The 18339-nt window shown below is 46.3% G+C and overlaps 2 protein-coding genes across 6 annotated transcripts; both read left to right on the forward strand.

The window, feature by feature from the left end:
* Positions 1-4120: 4120 nt before the first annotated feature.
* Positions 4121-11649, forward strand: LOC132807196 (zinc finger protein 239-like). Of its 3 annotated transcripts, none has more exons than XM_060821489.1 (2): positions 4121-4203; positions 9759-11649. In XM_060821489.1, the coding sequence occupies exon 2, from the start codon at positions 10153-10155 to the stop codon at positions 11050-11052; it is 900 nt and encodes a 299-aa protein (XP_060677472.1). In that variant the 5' UTR covers positions 4121-4203; positions 9759-10152; the 3' UTR covers positions 11053-11649. The 3 variants fall into 3 exon arrangements, with proteins under 3 accessions (XP_060677472.1, XP_060677473.1, XP_060677474.1); XM_060821490.1 differs by lacking the exon at positions 4121-4203 and adding an exon at positions 8546-8600; XM_060821491.1 differs by lacking the exon at positions 4121-4203 and adding an exon at positions 8824-8842.
* A 2508-nt stretch (positions 11650-14157) lies between these two features.
* On the forward strand, positions 14158-17748 carry LOC132807187 (zinc finger protein 664-like). Of its 3 annotated transcripts, none has more exons than XM_060821480.1 (2): positions 14158-14416; positions 15628-17748. In XM_060821480.1, exon 2 carries the CDS (start codon positions 16026-16028, stop codon positions 16464-16466), a length of 441 nt encoding a protein of 146 aa, XP_060677463.1. In that variant the 5' UTR covers positions 14158-14416; positions 15628-16025; the 3' UTR covers positions 16467-17748. The 3 variants fall into 3 exon arrangements, with proteins under 3 accessions (XP_060677463.1, XP_060677464.1, XP_060677465.1); XM_060821481.1 differs by having other exon boundaries at positions 14158-14283; XM_060821482.1 differs by having other exon boundaries at positions 14158-14257.
* Positions 17749-18339: the final 591 nt, after the last annotated feature.

Raw genomic sequence — 18339 nt, forward strand, 5'->3', positions numbered from 1 at the left:
TGGCAGCGAGGAACTCCAACTTCTCCGCCCCCCCCAACCCACCTCCCAATTCAGTCCCTCACGACCAGATTGTGCAACAGTTTCTTCCCCCAAGCCATCTGACTCCTTAACACTGTATGATTGGACTCTTTTTCTATCTGAAATTTTTTGCACAACTTCGAATTGCTGCTAGAAAAATGTCTATTCTTTATCATTCTTTTATTATGCTGTAACTTGTGTGTTTTCTACTTCTGGTCCCTCGAAGTAGAGGAGATGACCGAAACATTGGAAGCTGCTGAGAGAGCGTTCACAAAATTAATCCTGGGAATTGACGTGTTTGCAAATGATGCAATGTTGAGAAGCTTAGTTGAGCATTCGTTCGAGTTTGGAAGAATGAGAGGAGATCTTGAATAAAGATCAGAATCTTAGTGGGCCTGAAAGGTTAGTTGCCAAAAAGGTAGTGTTCATTTTTGGGAGAGTCTCAGACCAGAAGGAATAGCCTCTAATCTTAAGTGTCCACATACATATGATGGAGATGAGGTGGATATCTTCTCTCAGAGGGCAATGAATGACAGGGCTATTGAATTTCTATCACTAAGTATAGTCAAGGCAGATGGTGGGCAGAATTTTAGTCAATAAGTGAATCAATAATAAGGCATGAATGTGGATTTTTGGATTATAATATTAGACATTATGGTAATAAATGGTGGAGCAGATTCAATGGGCTGAATTGTCTGTTTTGAATTTCTATCCTGTGCAGATGGTGATGCTTCCTGTAATCTCCTTTTACAGGATATGAGAAAGGGAAGGAATTGCAGCCAGAAATATCAAAACAAGATCTGATAGAGACAATCATCATCAGCCTTTGAATCTCTCAGGATTTATTATTTCTCTGTTGCCCTGTCTGCTTCAAAAGGTTTCAAACATCAGTGAGACTGAGGCACACAGACCTGAGTGAGAGTGTCCCAGTGAACTGACTGTGGGAAGAGCTGTAAGCGGATACACAGCCTGAAATAGCAACATCCCATTTGCAGTGACAAGAGACAGGACACATTCCGTGTGTGAGTGGTCTTTTAACTGATTGTCAAACCTGGAGAGAGACCAGGACTTCCACGTGATGGAGAAACCATGGAAATGTGAGGATTGCAGGAAAGAATTCAAATTCCTGTGTCTGCTTGATACCCATCATCGTGGTCACACCGGGGAGAAGCCATTCACCTGCTTAGTGTATTGGGAAGGCATTCGTTCACCTATCCACCTAGTGACTCACCGGTGGGTTCACACCGGGGAGAAGCCATTCATTTGCTCAATGTGTGAGAAGGACTTCACCCATGCGACTTCTCTGCTAACTCACCAGTACATTCACACCAGCGAGAAGCCGTTCTCCTGCTCCACCTTCAGGGAGCACAGAATTCCTCTGCCCCGCAGATACACCAGTGTGTTCACACCGGGGAAAAACCATTTACCTGCTCAGTGTGTGGGAAGGCCTTCAGTCGGCCGTCCCATCTAATGAGACACCTCTTCAGCCACACCGAGTAGAGAGTTTTTAAACTCTTTATGTAGGTGTGACTTGTATTAGTATTCAAGATAGCACACGTTCACTGGTCAGTTGAGCATCTATTAAGAGACTCTTAACGATTTGGAACATTCAGTGACATCAGGAGGAAATGTTTGACTCTTTGAAGAAATCTGAGTTGGAAAGCGTGGCACTATAAGAAGTACAGCAGGTCACGCAGCATCCGAGGGGCAGGAGAGTTGATGTTTCGAGCATAAGCCCTTCATCACATTCCAGTGCCATACTTTTTGACACTGACTTTCTAGTATCTGCAGTCCTCGCCTCCTCTGAGTCTGTGACAAAATCTGCCCCGTGTAAAGATTGGCTCCACTTTCTCCATTCCCAGTGAGGCTGTCAGGATGATTACATGGGTAAAAGAGAGAGCTCTTCCAGTATTGAAGTTTGCAAAATTAAAATTAGGAAAAATAAAGTTTCTTACTGCGGCTACAATCCTGGTAGCGTATGTGAGAAATGCCTCAAGGTATTTGGACATTGTCAGAGTCTGGTGACCAACTGAGATCCATGGTTTGAACCACACAACAAGTGGCAGGATGGAGGGGGGAATGTAGACATGGGTTATGTCGCGACCATAGAGCCATAAAACTCCACTGCACAGAAACAGACCTTTCAGACCAACACGTCCATGCTGACCAGATGTCCCAAATTGATGAGGCCATTTCTGGAACACTATGTTCAGCTCGAGTCTCTCTGCTTTGGGAAGGATTTAACACTTAAACGATTCAGAAAAAGTTACAAGGCTGTTGCCAGGGTTGAAGGGTTTGAGGTAAAGAGAGAGGATGAATAGGCTGGGACTGGTTTTCTCTGAAGCATCAAAAGTTGAGGGGTGACCTTATAGAGGTTAAAAAATCATGAATGGTATGGATAGGGTGAATACTGATGTTGTTTCCCCAGTGTTGGGCAAGTCCAAACCCACCCCCCCCCCCCCGCCCCCAGATAAGGAATGGAAAGAGGGAGACATTGCTTTGTTCCCAGATCTTGCCCAGAGGGAGGGAGTCTCCCTTTGAAACAGGTAGATAAGATAGTGAAGAACACGTTTGGTATGCCTTCCTTTTTTGGTCAGAGCATTCAGTGTAGGGGTCGGGAGGTCGTGTTGCGGCTGTAAAGGACGTTGGTTAGGCCACTTTTGGAATATTGCATGCAATTCTGGTCTCCTTCCTATTGGAAGAATGTTATAAAAATTGAAAGGGTGCAGAAAAGGTTTACAAGAATGTTGCCAAGGTTGGAGGATTTGAGCTATATTGAAAGGCTGAAATGTCTGGGGCTGTTTTCCCTGCAGCGTAGGAGGCTGTGGGGTGACCTTATAGGGGATTATAAAATAAGGGGCATGGGTAGGATAGAAATATTGGAACACGGACTTTAACCTCATACTTTCAATGCATTATCTGAGCTGAGATGGCACCTATTGTTAAAGCTATCTTGAGAATGTAACTTTTAAAAAGTTGTGGGATTTACATATGAAGGAATCAAAACTAAATGTGATCTTTTGAATTGGTGGGGGTAAAAGACATCTGATTCACTCATATCCTTTTTAGGGAAGGAAATTGCCGTTGTGGGAAAGGATTCACTCAGTTGTCCTAGCTGCATTCTTTACCCAGTCTGGCCTACATGTGACTTCAGACCCACAGCAGTATGGTTGACTCTTGATTGTCCCTCCTCCCCCTGGGGAGAAATGTACTTGAATGACAGCACGGTGGCTCAGTAGTTACCACTGCTGCTTCACAGCACCAAAGTTTTCAGGTTCGATTCCAGCCTCAGGTGACTGTCAGTGTGGAATTTGCACGTTCTCCATGTCTGCGTGGGTTTCCTCAGAGTGCTCCGGTTTCCTCCCACAGTACAAGAATGTGCAGGTCAGGTGAATTGTCCGTGTTAAGTTGCCTATTGTGTTAGGTGCATTAGTCAGACAGAAATGGGTCTGGGTGGGTTACTCTTCGGAGGGTTGGTGTGGACTGGTTGCGCTGAAGGGCCTGTTTACACACTGTAGGGAATTTAACTAATCTAACCATATCCGAACTTAACCATATTCCTCTAAACCCTTCCTGTTCATATACCTATCCAGATTCCTATTAAACATTGTAAATGCACCAGCCTCCACCACTTCGCCTGGCAGTTCATTCCGTACACACACCACCCTCTGTGCGAAAAAGTTGCCTCTTCAGACCATTTTAAATCTTTGTCACCTCACCTTAAACCGATGCCCTCCAGTTTACAACTTCATCTGCCCTGGTGAATAGACTTACAAAAGTTGAGCAGCCAGACAAAATGCAAAAAGAATACAACATCGAGCCACAGGGAAAAATAAAATTGTGGCTCCAGCCGTTTTTTCTCCTTTTGGCCTTTACATTCTTGACATCTGTCAGTTACTGTAGACACCAAAGCGCACACTGCGCATGCTCCGAGGTGTCAGCGAGAAAGGCGCATGCTCACCGGTGTCAGCAAAGTAGTACGCATGCTCCTCGAAGTCCGAAGAATGGCACGCGACTTCCTGTAGATGGACCAATGGTAAAGCCTGGAGGACCGGATGGAGATTGGTCCTCCTGCCAGTTAGAGCAGCCCTATTGTCTGAATGCAGAAGGAGGAGCATAAGCTTTTGTCGCTGCTGTGAAGATTGAGCTTCACCCCAGACTGTAACTTCCTTGTGTTTAATATCTGTGAGTACAGCACTTTCTTTTCTCACCCCCTTTTCCATTTAGTTTTCATTTTGGTGTTCATTTATAGTCAAAGAGATGGACAGTACGGAAACAGACCCTTCGGTCCAACTCGTCCATGTCGGTCAGATATTGCAACCGAATCTAGTCCTGCTTGCCAGCACCCAGCCGATATCCCTGTTCATGTAGTGTCGATTTGCAGCAGCTGAAAGGAAAGGGAGTGATTCTCTGGGGTGCAGACAGACTTTGGAAATGTTGGACAGGGTCAGTGTCACAGTTGGCAAACACATGGCAAATGCAGTACCTCAATGTGAAGCTATAGCCTTTGTTGTGGCAAAAAAAAAGCAGAAGGGAGGTGCGTTTTTAAATGTGATACATTGGGATGTGGAGAAGGTGAGGATTGCAGAATCTGAAGATCAGAGTCGCAGTGTGGCATCGGAAAAGTACAGCTAGTCAGGCAGCATGAGAGTTGATGTTTTGGGCACGAGCCCTTCATGAAGGATGATGTGTAGATGTACAATGGGACCTCAGTGTCCTTCTGCACCAGTCACTGCCAGTTGTCAGACAGGTGCAGCAAGCAATCAGCAAGGCAAGTGGTATATTAGCAAGAGGAATTGAGTTCAGAAGTGGGGATGTCTTCCTGCAGTTAGGGGGTCATTGAACGTATTCACTGCTGAGTTCATCTGATATTTTGAACAACAATGAAATGGATGTTTATGGGGAATGTCAAGAAAATGGTTTCAAGACCAGTATAGAACTGTTATAGTGTCAGACAGCACAGAAACAGCCCCTTCAGTCCAACTAGTCCATGCTGACTATGTTCTCAAACTAAACTAGTCCCAACTGCCAGTATTTGGTCCATATCCTCTGAATTTTTCCTATTCAGATACTGATCCAAATGTCCTTTAAATGCTATAATTGCACCTGCATCCACCACTTCCTCTGAACATTGATTCCACACATGAACCACTCTCTGTGTAAAATGAAAAATAGTGTCCCTCATGTCTTTCAAATCTTTCTCCTCTCTCCTTCAAAATTTGCTCCCTCATCTTGAAACACCCACCCAAGGGAAAGGACACCTGCCATTCACGTTAGCTATATCTGTCATGATTTAATCAACCTCAGTAAGGTCACCTCTTAACCTCCTATATTCCACTGAAAAATGTCCCAGCCTATCCACCAAAATGTAGGTATTTTCATATCCAGTTATGATCGGTGCAATACTGGTTCAGGCTCGAAAGACCAAATGTCCTAGTCCTGCTCCAATTCTCACCCTCTGTGTCCAGGACAGCAAGAGACCATAAGACATAGGAGCTGATATTAGACCATTCAGCCCATCAGGTCTGCTGATAGCACACAATCGCAGCTGATAAGTTTCTCAGCCCCATTCTCCCGCTTTCTCCCCATAACCCTTGATCCCCTTGATACTCAAGAACCTGTCTATCTCCATCTTAAATATTTTCAATGACCTGTCCTTTACAGGCTGCTGTGACAATGAATTCCAAAGATTCACCACTTTCTGGTTGAAGAAGTTTCTCCTTATCTCTGTTCCAATAGGCCTTCCCTTTACTCTAAGGCTGTGCCTTCAGGTTCTTGTCTCTCCTACCAATGGAAACATCTTCCCAATGTCCAGTCTGTCCAGGCCATTCAGTATTCTGTATGTTTCAATTAGAGTGTGGGTCTGTGTATCAGCATGAACCAGATCCTTCAGGATGAGATGCAGCAGGAATTAGGTTCAGCAAAGTGAGAATGGAGGGAGTGTGTGAGATGGAGATTTTCAGCTTCGAGGCAATAAGAGAGGAAAGAGAGTTTGCTATAAATGGGAATTGAGCAGATGGGTCATTGGGCCGAGGAGTGGGAGATGGAGTTTAATTCAGACAAATGTGAGGAGTTGCATTTTGGTCAAGCAATCCAGGCAGAACTGACACAGTTAAGGGGAGTGTTGCTGAACAAACACCTTGGAGTGCAGGTTCATAATTCCTTGAAAGTGGAGTCTTGGGTAGCTAGGATAGTAAAGAAGGCGTTCGGTATGCTTTCCTTTATTGGTCAGAACATTGAGTATGGGAGTTGGGAGGTCATGTGGCCGCTGTACACGAAATTGGTTGGGCCACTTTTGGAACACTGCATTCAATTCTGGTCTCCTTGATATAGGAAAGATGTTGTGAAACTTTGAAAGAGGTTTGAAAAGATTTACAAGGCTGTTGCCAGAGTTGGAGGGTTTGACCTACTGGGAGAGGCAGAATAGGCCAGGGATATTTTCCCTGGAGCATCTGAGACTGAGGGGTGACCTTATTGACGTTTGTAACGGGCATGAATAGGCTGAATACCCAAGATCTTTACCCCAGGATGGTGCGGTCCAAAACTAGACGGTGCATATTTGAGGTGAGAGAAGAATGATTCACAAGTGTGGTTGTGAAGACTGGACTTTCAGAGCAGCTGTCAAAGATGTTTTGCCCTGACTGGGAGCAGAAGTTGTAACAGTGAAATCTTTCATTTAAGAGCAAACAACTGAGTGAGTCTGTCTATCCCAGATTTTGGTGGAAAGTGGGAATTCGTTGCTATTGGGTGAGACTAGACCTCAAGATTAGGGGGAGTAGCTTTCAAACAAAGATGAGGAGGAACTATTTTTCCTGGAGAGTAGCAAATCTATGGAATTCTCTGCCCAGTGAAGCAGTAGAGGCCACTTCAGTATATTCAAGACACAGTTGGATGGGTTTTTGCATGGCTGGTGAATTAAGGGTAGCTTTGACAATGCAGGGAGGAGGAATAGCGATGGTGAACCGATCAGCCATGATCTTAATGAATGGCAGAGCAGGCCTGACAGGACAAATGGTCTACTCCTGCTTTTATTACTATGGAACTATAACCCTGCATTTCCCATGGCTAACCCAGCTTCAGGATGACAAGGATTGTATCCTTAATATTGAGGGGTTAGTCAAATGGGAAGCTAGGTAAAGGTTGAGGGTTGGCACTGCTAATCAAAGCATTGATCCCAGGGTAGTCTGGTGTCAGCTCAGATTTCAGGTCCTGATTTCTCTCTCCTCTGTTGATCTCCCTGTTCGCTAAGAATAAGATGTCGGTCTGTCAGCTCTGCTGGATTTCTGCTGAAGCTTTGACACCCATTTTACACCATTTGGAACAACAAAACATTGAAGTCAATCGAGACCCAACCCACCATCTCAACCTGTCAACCATTCAGATACAGTGTTGTCAGAGCAGGGAATCAAACAAGAAAAACGAAACAAAATTAGAAATAAATAGATACTTGTGCTTAATGTTTTTCACTAGTAAGTAAACCAGAATAGGGTTCTCCCAGGTTTCTTATAGTGCCCTATTTTGAGGAATTCTGTCCCTTACATATACTATTAGTACCCAGCTATAAATTACAACAACATTTACAACCACAGAAATAAAGCATCTGTTATCTCAATGTCTGTGTGATATGCAGCACAGAAATAGACTTTTTATTTCTCTCGTGCGTGTGTGTGTAGACACAAGTCCATGGCAGTGAATTTGTGTTTGCAGCATTATATTTGCCGATACATTCTATTTTGCTCCTAAAATGAACAATCTCCAGGCAATCAATACATGTAGTATTATGTAAATTCAACTTTGAAAATAGAACCAGCCTGACTCAAGGTTAGGATAGACAGGCTCTGATCTCACACCTTTCATGTATTGTCTGAGCTGAAATAGAGTCATAGAGATGTACAGCACAGAAACAGACCCTGCGATCCAACTTGTCCATGCTGACTAGATATCCCAATCTATCTAATCCCACCTTCCCACACCCAGCCCATATCCCTCCAAACCCTTGCTATTCATATATTCCATCCAGATCCCTTTCAAAAGTTGCAATTGTACTAGCCTCCACCTCTTCCTCTTGCAGCTCATTCCATACACATACCACCCTCTTTGTGAAAAGGTTGCCCTTAGGTCTCTTTTATATCTTTCCCCTCTCACCCTAAACCTATGCCTTCTAGTTCTGCCCTCCGGTTCGGGTGGATTAGTCAGAGGGTGAATGTAGAGGAATGGGTGTGGACTCGTTGGGCCGAATTGCCTGATTCCACACTATGGGGATTTGTTGAAGGGAAGAGATTTTCCCAACTGTGCAGGGCAGCGCAGGTCCTGCGGCGGCCGTCTGGAGCGGGCGTAATGCGGATCAGTCTGACACCGACCGCAGCAGGCGCAGTGAGGGCCAGCCGCATGCCGTCCGACCGCAGCAGGCGCAGTGAGGGCCAGCCGGACGCTGGCTGTCTGGAGTAGGCGCAGTGAGGGTCAGCCGGACGCCGGCTGTCTGGAGTAGGCGCAGTGAGGGCCAGCCGGATGCTGTCCATCCGGAGCAGGCGCAGTAAGGGTCAGCCGGATGCTGCCGTCCCTCCGGAGCAGGCGTAATGCAGGTCAGTCCCACGCCGGCGTCCGGAGCCGGTGCAGTGCGGGGGCTGAGTGTTGGCCTGGGTCCGTCCTTGTGAATCACTATTGATGTCACAACGCGGAAGTGGCCCTGTCAGTTTCAGAGTGAAACTCTTTCCGTCTGGGCAACTCTTCATCCTGGGGGCGAGAGAGAGAACCTTTGTTCACTTGAGCAACTGGAGTGAATCCAGGGAGGGAGCAAACTCAAGTGTGAATCTTAATTGCTCGGGTGAGTGAAGATGGAAGTATAGGATGGGGTTGTTTTCCCTAGTGCGGCAGAGTCTGAGGGGTGACCTTATAGACTTGTATAAAATCATCAGTGATGTGGATCGGGTAAATAGACAAGGTCTTTTACGTGGGACGGGGAGTCCAGGACTAGATAGTACCAAGGTTTAGGGTGAGGGTGGGGTGGACATTTAAAAGCATAAGAAGGGGCAAATTTTTCACACAGAGCCTGGTCATGTTTGGAATGAGTTGCTAGAGGAAGTGATGGAGGTTGGTACAATTACAGCATGTAAAAGACATCTGGATGGGTGTATGAATAGAAAGGGTTCAGAGGCTTATGGGCCAAGTGCTGGCAAATGCAACTCAATTAATTTAGGATATCTGGAAGAGTTTGGCTGAAGGGTCTGTTTCTGTGCTGTATATCTCTATGACTCTGGCTTGCCACTAATGTTTGCCACATCTGTATGTTCAGTTTCTCTCTGGTGTCAGTGTTAATGCCTTGATGTCTCATTTTGTTCCCCTCTTCCTGGGGGCGTTAACCATTTCGTGTCTGGTTGTTCCTCAAGAAGCTGCATGGCGGGTTAACCCTGAATTAACATTTTTATTTGCTTCCCAAAATTAGACCTGCTCGCTCTCAGCAGCATCCCAATGTCGTGGAAGATATTAGCTTTCAGCTGGAGTCATCCAAACTTCAGAGAGATGTCAGTCTTGATATTTTTGCTTCTCTGCCCCTGTAAGATCCTGAATCAGTACCTTCAGGAGAATTAGTTAGAATGGAGTGAGAACAGAGGGAGAGAGTGGGATGGTGCTTTCAATTTTGTGGAATAGTAAAAGAAAATAATATTCTGCAGAAAGTAGAATTGCTTGTTCTGAGTTTCTACTCTGGACTGACAGTGATGACATTTATAATCTTTTCACAGAGTATTTGAAGATAGAAGTTTCAAATCAACAAATGAAGGACTTCTGCCCAAAACATCAACACTCCTGCTCCTCAGATGCTGCCTGACCTGATGTGCTTTTCCAGCACACTTCTCGACTCACTGTACAGCATCTGCAATCCTTGCTTTGACATCAATATCTGACAGTCACTCAATCCATCAGGACCTCAGCAATTTTCAACTTAGATTCTGTGAGAAGGAGCAAAGCTTTTTGGTTCCTGTTTCAGTACATTTTCAGCATCAGTGGGACTGGATGAGAGACCCGACTGTTGAACCGCACTGAGTGTGGAGCATGGATGAGTGATACGGCCTGGAACGAGGAATTCACGGCGGGGAGGGGCTATACACATGTTTGTGTGCAGGTGAAGCTTTGGCCATGGAGAATCCCGAGGAATCTCGCCCTGTGGAGAAACCGTGGAAGTGTGGCGACTGTGGAAAAGGCTTCCGTGTCCCGTCTGCCCTGGAGACTCATCAGCGCAGTCACACCAGGGAGAGGCCATTCTCCTGCACAGAGTGCAGAAAGGGTTTTACCCAGGCCTCCACCCTGCTGAGGCACCAGCAGGTCCACACGGGGGAGAGGCCATTCTCCTGCCCCGAGTGCAGGAAGGGTTTTACCCAGGCTTCCTCCATGCTGAGGCACCAGCGGCGCCATACGGGGGAGAGGCCATTCAGGTGCCCTGAGTGTGGGAAGGGCTTTACCCGGGCCTCCATCCTGCTGACTCACCAGCGGGTCCACACTGGAGAGAGGCCATTCCCCTGCCCAGAATGCGGGAAGGCCTTCAGCAATTCCTCCCACCTTCTGATCCACCGGCGTGTCCACACGCGGGAGAGGCCCTTCAGCTGTCCCGAGTGTGGGAAGAGATTCAGTCAAGTGGGCACCTTGCGGAAGCACCAGCTGCTCCATGCTGGGGAGAGGCCCTTCAGCTGCCCCGAGTGCTGGAAAGCTTTCAGCGATTCCTCTGCCCTGCTGAGGCATCAGCTAGTCCATACCGGGGAGTGGCCTTTCAGGTCCCCCGAGTGCGGGAAGGGCTTTAGCGATTCCTCTAATCTCCAGACCCACCGGCGGGTCCACACGGGGGAGAGACCCTTCAGTTGTCCCGAGTGCGGGAAGGCCTTCAGCGATTCCTCTAATCTTCAGACCCACCGGCGGGTTCACACGGGGGAGAGGCCCTTCAGTTGCCTCAAGTGCAGGAAGGCCTTTACCTGCTCCTCCCTCCTGCGGAGGCACCAGCGAGTTCATTTGTCATCGCAGGGGTTTGAAGGAACGATGGCCTAGTGCCATTATCAACTGGACTCACAACCGAGTTCCGGCAAATCCTGCCACGGAAGATGGCGGAATTGGAATTCGGTCAGAAACCTGGAGTTCAGTATTTAACGATGAAACCATTTTTGGTGGTGAAGAAAACCAAAACTCAGGAATTCCTGAAGAAGGACTCATGTCCGAAATGTCGACTCTCCTGCTCCTTGGATGCTGCCTGAACTGTTGCGCTTTTCCAGCAACATGTTTTCAGCTCTGGTCTCCAGCATCTGCAGTCCTCACTTTTTCCAGTTACAAAGGGATAACTAGGTGCTGACCAATAGTAAAGAACGTGGGAGGAAGTGTGTGGGTTTTGACCTTGAGCTGTTTAAAAACATATCAGTTACTTTTTTCTATGCCATTTTGCTGAGGGGATCTGAAGCTGTAACAAACTTGGGTCACAATAAAGGTTACCTGAACTTACCATCGGGCTCAGACTCACATTGAAAGCTGTGAGCTCCAAGTGATTTTTGTTTTAAAGCTGCTCATTTCTTTCAGCTTCACTAAGTTTCCAATGTTGTGTATCAGATGGAGCAGTGAATGAGGAGCTTGTATCATTAAAAATTGTAAATTTTTCAGGAGTGCAGGTACTGTATCATTTCATCAGCATTGTAACGTTTACTGGCAGCACTGGGAGGTGTGGGATGCGTTCGCTAGAAACTGTTTTGAGGAGCCGGTCTTGGACTGGGGTGGATAAAGTTAAAAATCACGCAACACCAGGTTATAGTCCAACACATTTATTTGAAAGCACTAGCTTTCGGAGCGCTGCTCCATCATCAGGTAGCTGTGGAGCAGGATCATAACACACAGATTTTATAGGAAAGGATCACAGAGTCATGCAACTGATAGGCTATATTGAACAAACATAGATTGCTGTTAAGTCTTTCATCTTTTCGAATGGGTTGCAGGTTTCCTTAATGTATAAATTCCAGAATTTCTTTTAAGTTACAATCTCATGATGACATAAGGTTTTATAAAAATAGGTGACTTCTCAGCTCAGACAATGCATGTCAGATGTGAGGTTTGAGTCTGTCTGTATCCCAATCTTGAATCAGAGTGGTATCATTTCTAAAGTAGGAATTTATAAAATACTACATGGATTGGCTGCCTGCATTAACTGTCTGCAAATTATGTGCTTTTTGAGCAAAATTGCATGTATCTGCAAATGTAATTCTGCAAATGCAAATTCACCCCATAGATTTTATATATATCTGTGTATGCATGCATGTGACCTTGTGCATCAGAGTGCGTGTACCATGCTTCGTAAAGTGTGGGTGTGTTGGAGTATAAGCCTCAGGAGTGGAGAGTGTTGGGGTGTGTGTATGTCTGACAGTGTGTGTTTGAGAGGTATGGATAAAAGTGAGTTTGCATTTTGCTAAAACAAAGCAGTGCAGGACTTGTACAGTTAATGGGAGAGCCCTGGGTTGTATTGTGGAACAGAGAGATCTGGGGGTGTTCAGGTACATCGTAGTTTGAAAGTTGCACCATTGGTAGACTGGGTGGCTAAGAAGGCATTTAGCACACTTGCCTTCATTGTTCACACCATTGAGTATAGGAGTTGGGACATAATGTTGAGGTTATACAGGATGATGGTGAGGCCACTATTGGAGTACTGAGTACAGTTTGTCCTGTTATAGGAAGAATACTATTGGAGAGGGTTCGGAAAAGATTTGCCAGGACTGGAGGGTTTGAGTTATAAGGAGAGGCTGAGACTTCTTTCACTAGAGCAGAGGAGGTTGAGGGGTGACCTTAATGAGATATATAAAATCATGAGAGGTGGAGTAAAGTGATTAGCAAAAATAGCAAGGCGCACATGTTAAGATGTCAAGCTCCGGGGGGGGGGGGAAGGGTGGGTGTGGCGGGGCGGGAGTGTGGTGGTGGTCATTGTGGCTCATTCAAGCAACAACCAAATTTTAAAATTCTCATTTTAGTCTTCAAATCTCTCCAATGGTTTCTCCCATCTTTATCTTTGTAATCTCCATGTGTTGAAATGTGTGTGCTGCTCCAACGGTGAGTGTCTTTGAAGAGAACTTGCAGGTAATGGTCTGCCATGTAACTGCTGCTCTTGACCTTCTTAACGGTAGTAGTTTGAAAGGAGCTATCTGAAGAGTTTTGACTTTCCAAACATCCTGATATTGCTTCCTTGATAATTGATCCTAACAACTTCCCATCAACACATGTTGAACTAACTGGTCTGCAATTTCTCACATATTGCCTCGCTCCCTTTTTGAATACAGGTGTTACATTAGCATTTTTCCACTCCAGTGGAATCATAAGATATCAGAGCAGAAATGAGGCCATTCAGCCCAGCAAGTCTGCTCCATCATCCAATCACGGCTGAAGTCAACTCCTGTCTGGCGCTTTCTCCCCGTAACCATTGATCACCTTGACAATCAAGAATCTACCCATCTCAGTCTTAAATAAAGTCAATTAATCTTTCTTATGTCCAAGGAATTTTGGAATATTGTAACTAACGAAGCCACTATCTCTGCCGCCACTTGCTTTAGTACATTAGAATGTGGGCCATTAGGCTCAGGGGACCTGTCCGCCCTCAATCCTGATAGTGTACATGTCAACGTTGGTTGTTTAAGTTCTACCCTTTCTACAGCCTCTGACTTGCCTGTTCCAATAAGGATAGTATTGCTGTCCTCCAATGTGAAAGCTGATGAAAGTTTTGATTTAGCAGCTCTGCTATTTCAGTGTTCCCCTATTAACTCAGCGGTTTCAGCGATTTTGTTCCCTTCAGCACACCAATAGAAGCTCTTGCTATTCTGTTTGATATTTTGTGCTGGAATTATTTCGTAATTTGCCTTACCTATTTTTATGAATTTTATTCGTATCCTTTTGTTTATGTTTGCAAGTTTCTCAATGCTTCAGCCTTCCAGAGGTCTGGAATAACATTTCTGAAAATTGAAAGAAAACTACATTCAAACTTTAAAGAAACCCACCTTTCAAGTGGCTGGGGGCGGGGAAAATGATCGCCCCGCCCCCATTGTCTCCGAATTCTTGGAGGATTCCTCCAACCGCGCCCCCTCGGCGGGTGATGACGTCACCAGATGGGACGCCCTTCCCCTGTCAGTTGGCGCATGTGCAATGGGACAAAGACAGTGTTACTGAGTGTGGGAGAGGAATGGCGCCGGCGGCTGAAGGAACAAGAACAGAAACCGCTGGAAAAGCTGAGCAGGTCCGGCAGCTCGTGTTGAGAGAAATGTGAGGACGTGTTTCGGGTCCGGGGATCCTTCTTCAGAACAGGACCGGGTTTCAGAAACATCCCGGGGAGGTCGCCAGGCCCGAGCGCCAAGACCTGGCTCCTGCCCCCGGGGAGAGGAGACAGTGAGACAGGGTAGGATTGGGAACCGCGGGAGGAGGGAGACTGGGGAGTTTATAAACTCCTAGGGGGAGGCCGCAGGCCGCGAATAAAAGCCCCACAGGCCCAGTGTTTACTTCACCGGCGAAGGAGCTCTCGGGTTTCCCGGGCAACCGGCCGCCAGCTTTGTGAGAGTCAGGCACATGTTGTCTTGGGACGGGGTTGTTGGATTGTTGTATAATGTTGATCTCCTCTTTTAATCTTGAATATTTTTAAAATGTACACTGGCTTCAATTTATGAATTCTCAGTACAGAAGCAAAATATAAACATCTCCTTACATGCATCCCAACATGTGCATAGGAGCTAAGACTGCCTCAAGATTTACTGAGGTGCTGAATCATTAGCTCTTTCCCTTTTGATTAATGAAGGTGGTGCGCAGCAGACTCCTGTACACAGCCTGTTCTGTCAGCCTTTATGGGAGAGATACGATAGCAAAACTGAGACACCCGTGCAGCCAAGTAATTTGAAGTCACACTTTGGTGCTTTAAACCCCTCAAATTCAGCCTAACGTCAAGGCTGTAGGGGTACCAGACTCACTAGGACAGCCAGGATAGATAACAAAGAGGAGAGCTGAAGTGTTATCCTCGTCAAGCCTGTAACTTTGCAAAAAACACCATCATGTTAGTGAAATGCAATGTTCCCTTCAGCAATCCCAAGCTGACTCTTCCTAATCAATCCACCTTTCTCCATGTGACTACTAATTTTGACCAGAATAACTATTTCTGCTTTTCCACCAAATTTAAACTGGCTGCCCTATAATTGCTGAGTATATCTTTACAACCTTCCTTAAATAAGGCTATAATGTTTGCAGTTTTCCAGTCACTTCCTCCAATTCCATGGAAGACTGTTGAATTATGGTGAGTGCTCCCACAATTTCTGTCGTCCTTTTCTTCAAGATCCTTGGATACATTTCATTGAGTCCCAGTGCCTTGTCATCTTCTCAGTGCCAACAACTTATCGAAGACTTCTTTCATATTAATTTTGAACTCATACAGTGACAAAGTCACCTTGTTGGTTGCCCCGTAAGAATTAGTTAGAGCGGAGTGAGAACAGAGGGGGAGACAGAGTGGGATGGTGTTTTCAATTTTGTGGAATAAGAAAAGAATATTCTGCAGAAAGTAGAATTGCTTGTTCTGAATTTCTACCCTGCACTGACAGTGATGAATTTTATAATTTCTTTTTGCAGATCTGAAGACAGAAGTTTCAAAATGAACAGGTGTAAGTGTTATGCCGGAAACATTGACTCTCCTGCTCCTCGGATGCTGCCTGACCTGCTGTGCCTTTCCAGCGCTGCACTTTTTGACTCTGACTCTCCAGCGACTGCAGTCCTCACTTTGACATCAATGTCTGACAGTCACCCAATCCATCAGGACCACAACAATTTTCAACTATGATTCTGTGAGAAGGAAACAAGCTTTTTGGTTCTTGTTTGAGTACTATTTCAGCATCAGTGGGACTAGATGAGAGACCCTAGTGTCGCAGCGCACTGAGCGTGGAGTGTGTAACAGCTATATGGCCTGAAAACAGGAATTCACAGCGGGAAGGGGGTTGTACACGTATTTGTGTACAGCTGAAGCTTCAGCCATGGAGAAACCGGAGGAATCCTGCCCTGTGGAGAAACCATGGAAGTGTGATAATTGTGGGAAAGGCTTTCATGCCCCGTCTGTCCTGGAGACTTATCGGCGCAGCCACACTGGGGAGAGGCCATTCAGCTGCCCCGAGTGCGGCAAGGCCTTCAGCAATTCCACCACTCTGTTGACCCGCAAGCGGGTCCGGGCGGGGGAGAGGCCCTTCAGCTGCTCAGAGTGTGGGAAGGCCTTCAGCAATTCCTCCGACCTGCTGAAGCACCAGCGGGTCCACACAGGGGAGAGGCCATTCTCCTGCCCTGACTGCGGGCAGGCCTTCGGTGATTCCTCTGCCCTGCTGACCCACCGGCGGGTCCATACAGGGGAAAGGCCCTTCAGCTGTCCCGACTGCGGGAAGGCCTTCAGCAAATCCTCTGACCTGCTGAAGCACCAGCTTTGAGCTCCAAATGGTTTTTGTTTTAAAGCTGCTCATTTCTTTCAGCCTCCTGCACTAAGTTTCCAATGTTGTGTATCAGATGGAGCAGTGAATGAGTAGCTACTATCGTTAAAAATTGTAAATTTTTCAGGAGTGCAGCTACTGCACCATTTCATCAGCATTGTAAAGTTTACTGGCAGCAGTAAAGGGTGTGGGCCGTGTTCACTAAAAACGATGTGGAGGAGCCGGTGTTGGACTGGGGTGGGTAAAATTAAAAATCATAGTTAAGTTAAAAAGCACCAGGTTATAGTCCAATAGGTTTATTTGGACGCACTAGCTTTCAGAGCGCTGCTCCTTCATCGGGTAGCTGTGGAGCAGGATCATAAGACACAGAATTTATAGCGAAAGATCAGTGTCATAGAACAGAAAGTATATATTGAAAAAAACCTGGATTGCTGTTAAGTCTTTCATCTTTTAGAATGGGTTGCAGGTTTTGATTCATTAATGTATAAATCCCAGAGCACTTTTTAAGTCACAGTCTCGAGATGACTTAAGGTTTTATAAAAATAGGTGACAGCTCAGCTCTCACAATGTATGAAAGGTGTGAAGTTTGAGTGTGTCTGTATCCGAATCTTGAATCAGACTGGTTCTATTATCAAAGTAGGAATTTAGAAAATAATACATGGATTGACTACCTGCCGATTTCTGCTCAGAAAGTGCACATTGAATGTATCTGCAAATGTAAATTCACCCCATAGACCCATGTGTATGTGTTTGCATGTGTGCATGCTTGGTAAAGTTTGTCTGTGTGATGGAGTATAAGCCTCTGAGAAGGCGTGTGCATGGGTGTGAGTGGGGTGTGTTTGTATGTGTGTGTCTGAGAGACCATGTGTATATGAGAGGGTCTGTGTGACTGTGTGAGAGAGAGTGTGTATAATGTAGTGGGGTCACCCAAAGTCCCTGTTGAGACCATCCTCATGGGTTCCGAACTTGGCTATCAGCCTCTGCTCAGCCACTAAAAACAATTGAGCAGTTACACAACACGCATTGGACAGTACAGGGTGGGACTTGTGTTTTGTTTTGCAGAAGGTGGGAGGCTCTGGATGAGAGCAAACACATGCTGGAGGACCTTCGGCTCAGAATTGGAGCTGGAAGCCAGGCTGCATACACATCAGGGGGAAAAGTTAACCAGCATTTTATTCCGGGTAATGGTCATTCATCTCCAGACAGAGCCTTCTCATTGGGTCAGTGGACAGGATCAGGTGGGTGTGAGTGTGAATCACGCAGGTAAAGGGGATTTGAGAGAGGGCTGCAGGGGGGGGGGGGGAGAAGTTAACTGGCTGGGTGGTGGGAGGAAGAACAAAGTTGGGGGGGGGGGGGGGGGAGGAGAGAAAGGTGACGGTAAGGGACAGAATAGTGACAATCGTCTCTGTTCTCTGCAGTTGGCAGCAGGAGGCCAGATGGCACCAGGATTCAGGAACCAACATGCTTAGGGCTGGAGAGGTGGGAAAGGGAGGCTGCAGTGGGTGTGGTCCAACAATGTCAGGAGGAGACAGCCAGTCAGAAGCTACAAAGACAAAGCAGAACCCCAAAGCTATGGGCAGCACAGTGACTCTGTGGCTAGTGCTGCTGCCTCACATCGCCAGGGACCTGGGTTTGATTCCAGCCTTTGGGGACTGTCTGTGTGGACTTTGTGCATGGTTTAGCTCTGGGTGCTGCGGTTTCTACCCACAGTCCAACAATCTGCAGTTTAGGGTGGGTAAGCCATGGGGAGCTGCAGAGCTATATGGTAGGTGAGTTGGTCTGGTGGGATGCTGTTTGGAAGTTTGGTGTGAATTAGATGGCTGAAAATGTGTTGCCGGAAAAGCGCAGCAGGTCAGGCAGTATCCAAGGAACA

Source organism: Hemiscyllium ocellatum, assembly GCF_020745735.1.
Source record: "Hemiscyllium ocellatum isolate sHemOce1 chromosome 27 unlocalized genomic scaffold, sHemOce1.pat.X.cur. SUPER_27_unloc_10, whole genome shotgun sequence".
NCBI classification, from domain to species: domain Eukaryota; kingdom Metazoa; phylum Chordata; class Chondrichthyes; order Orectolobiformes; family Hemiscylliidae; genus Hemiscyllium; species Hemiscyllium ocellatum.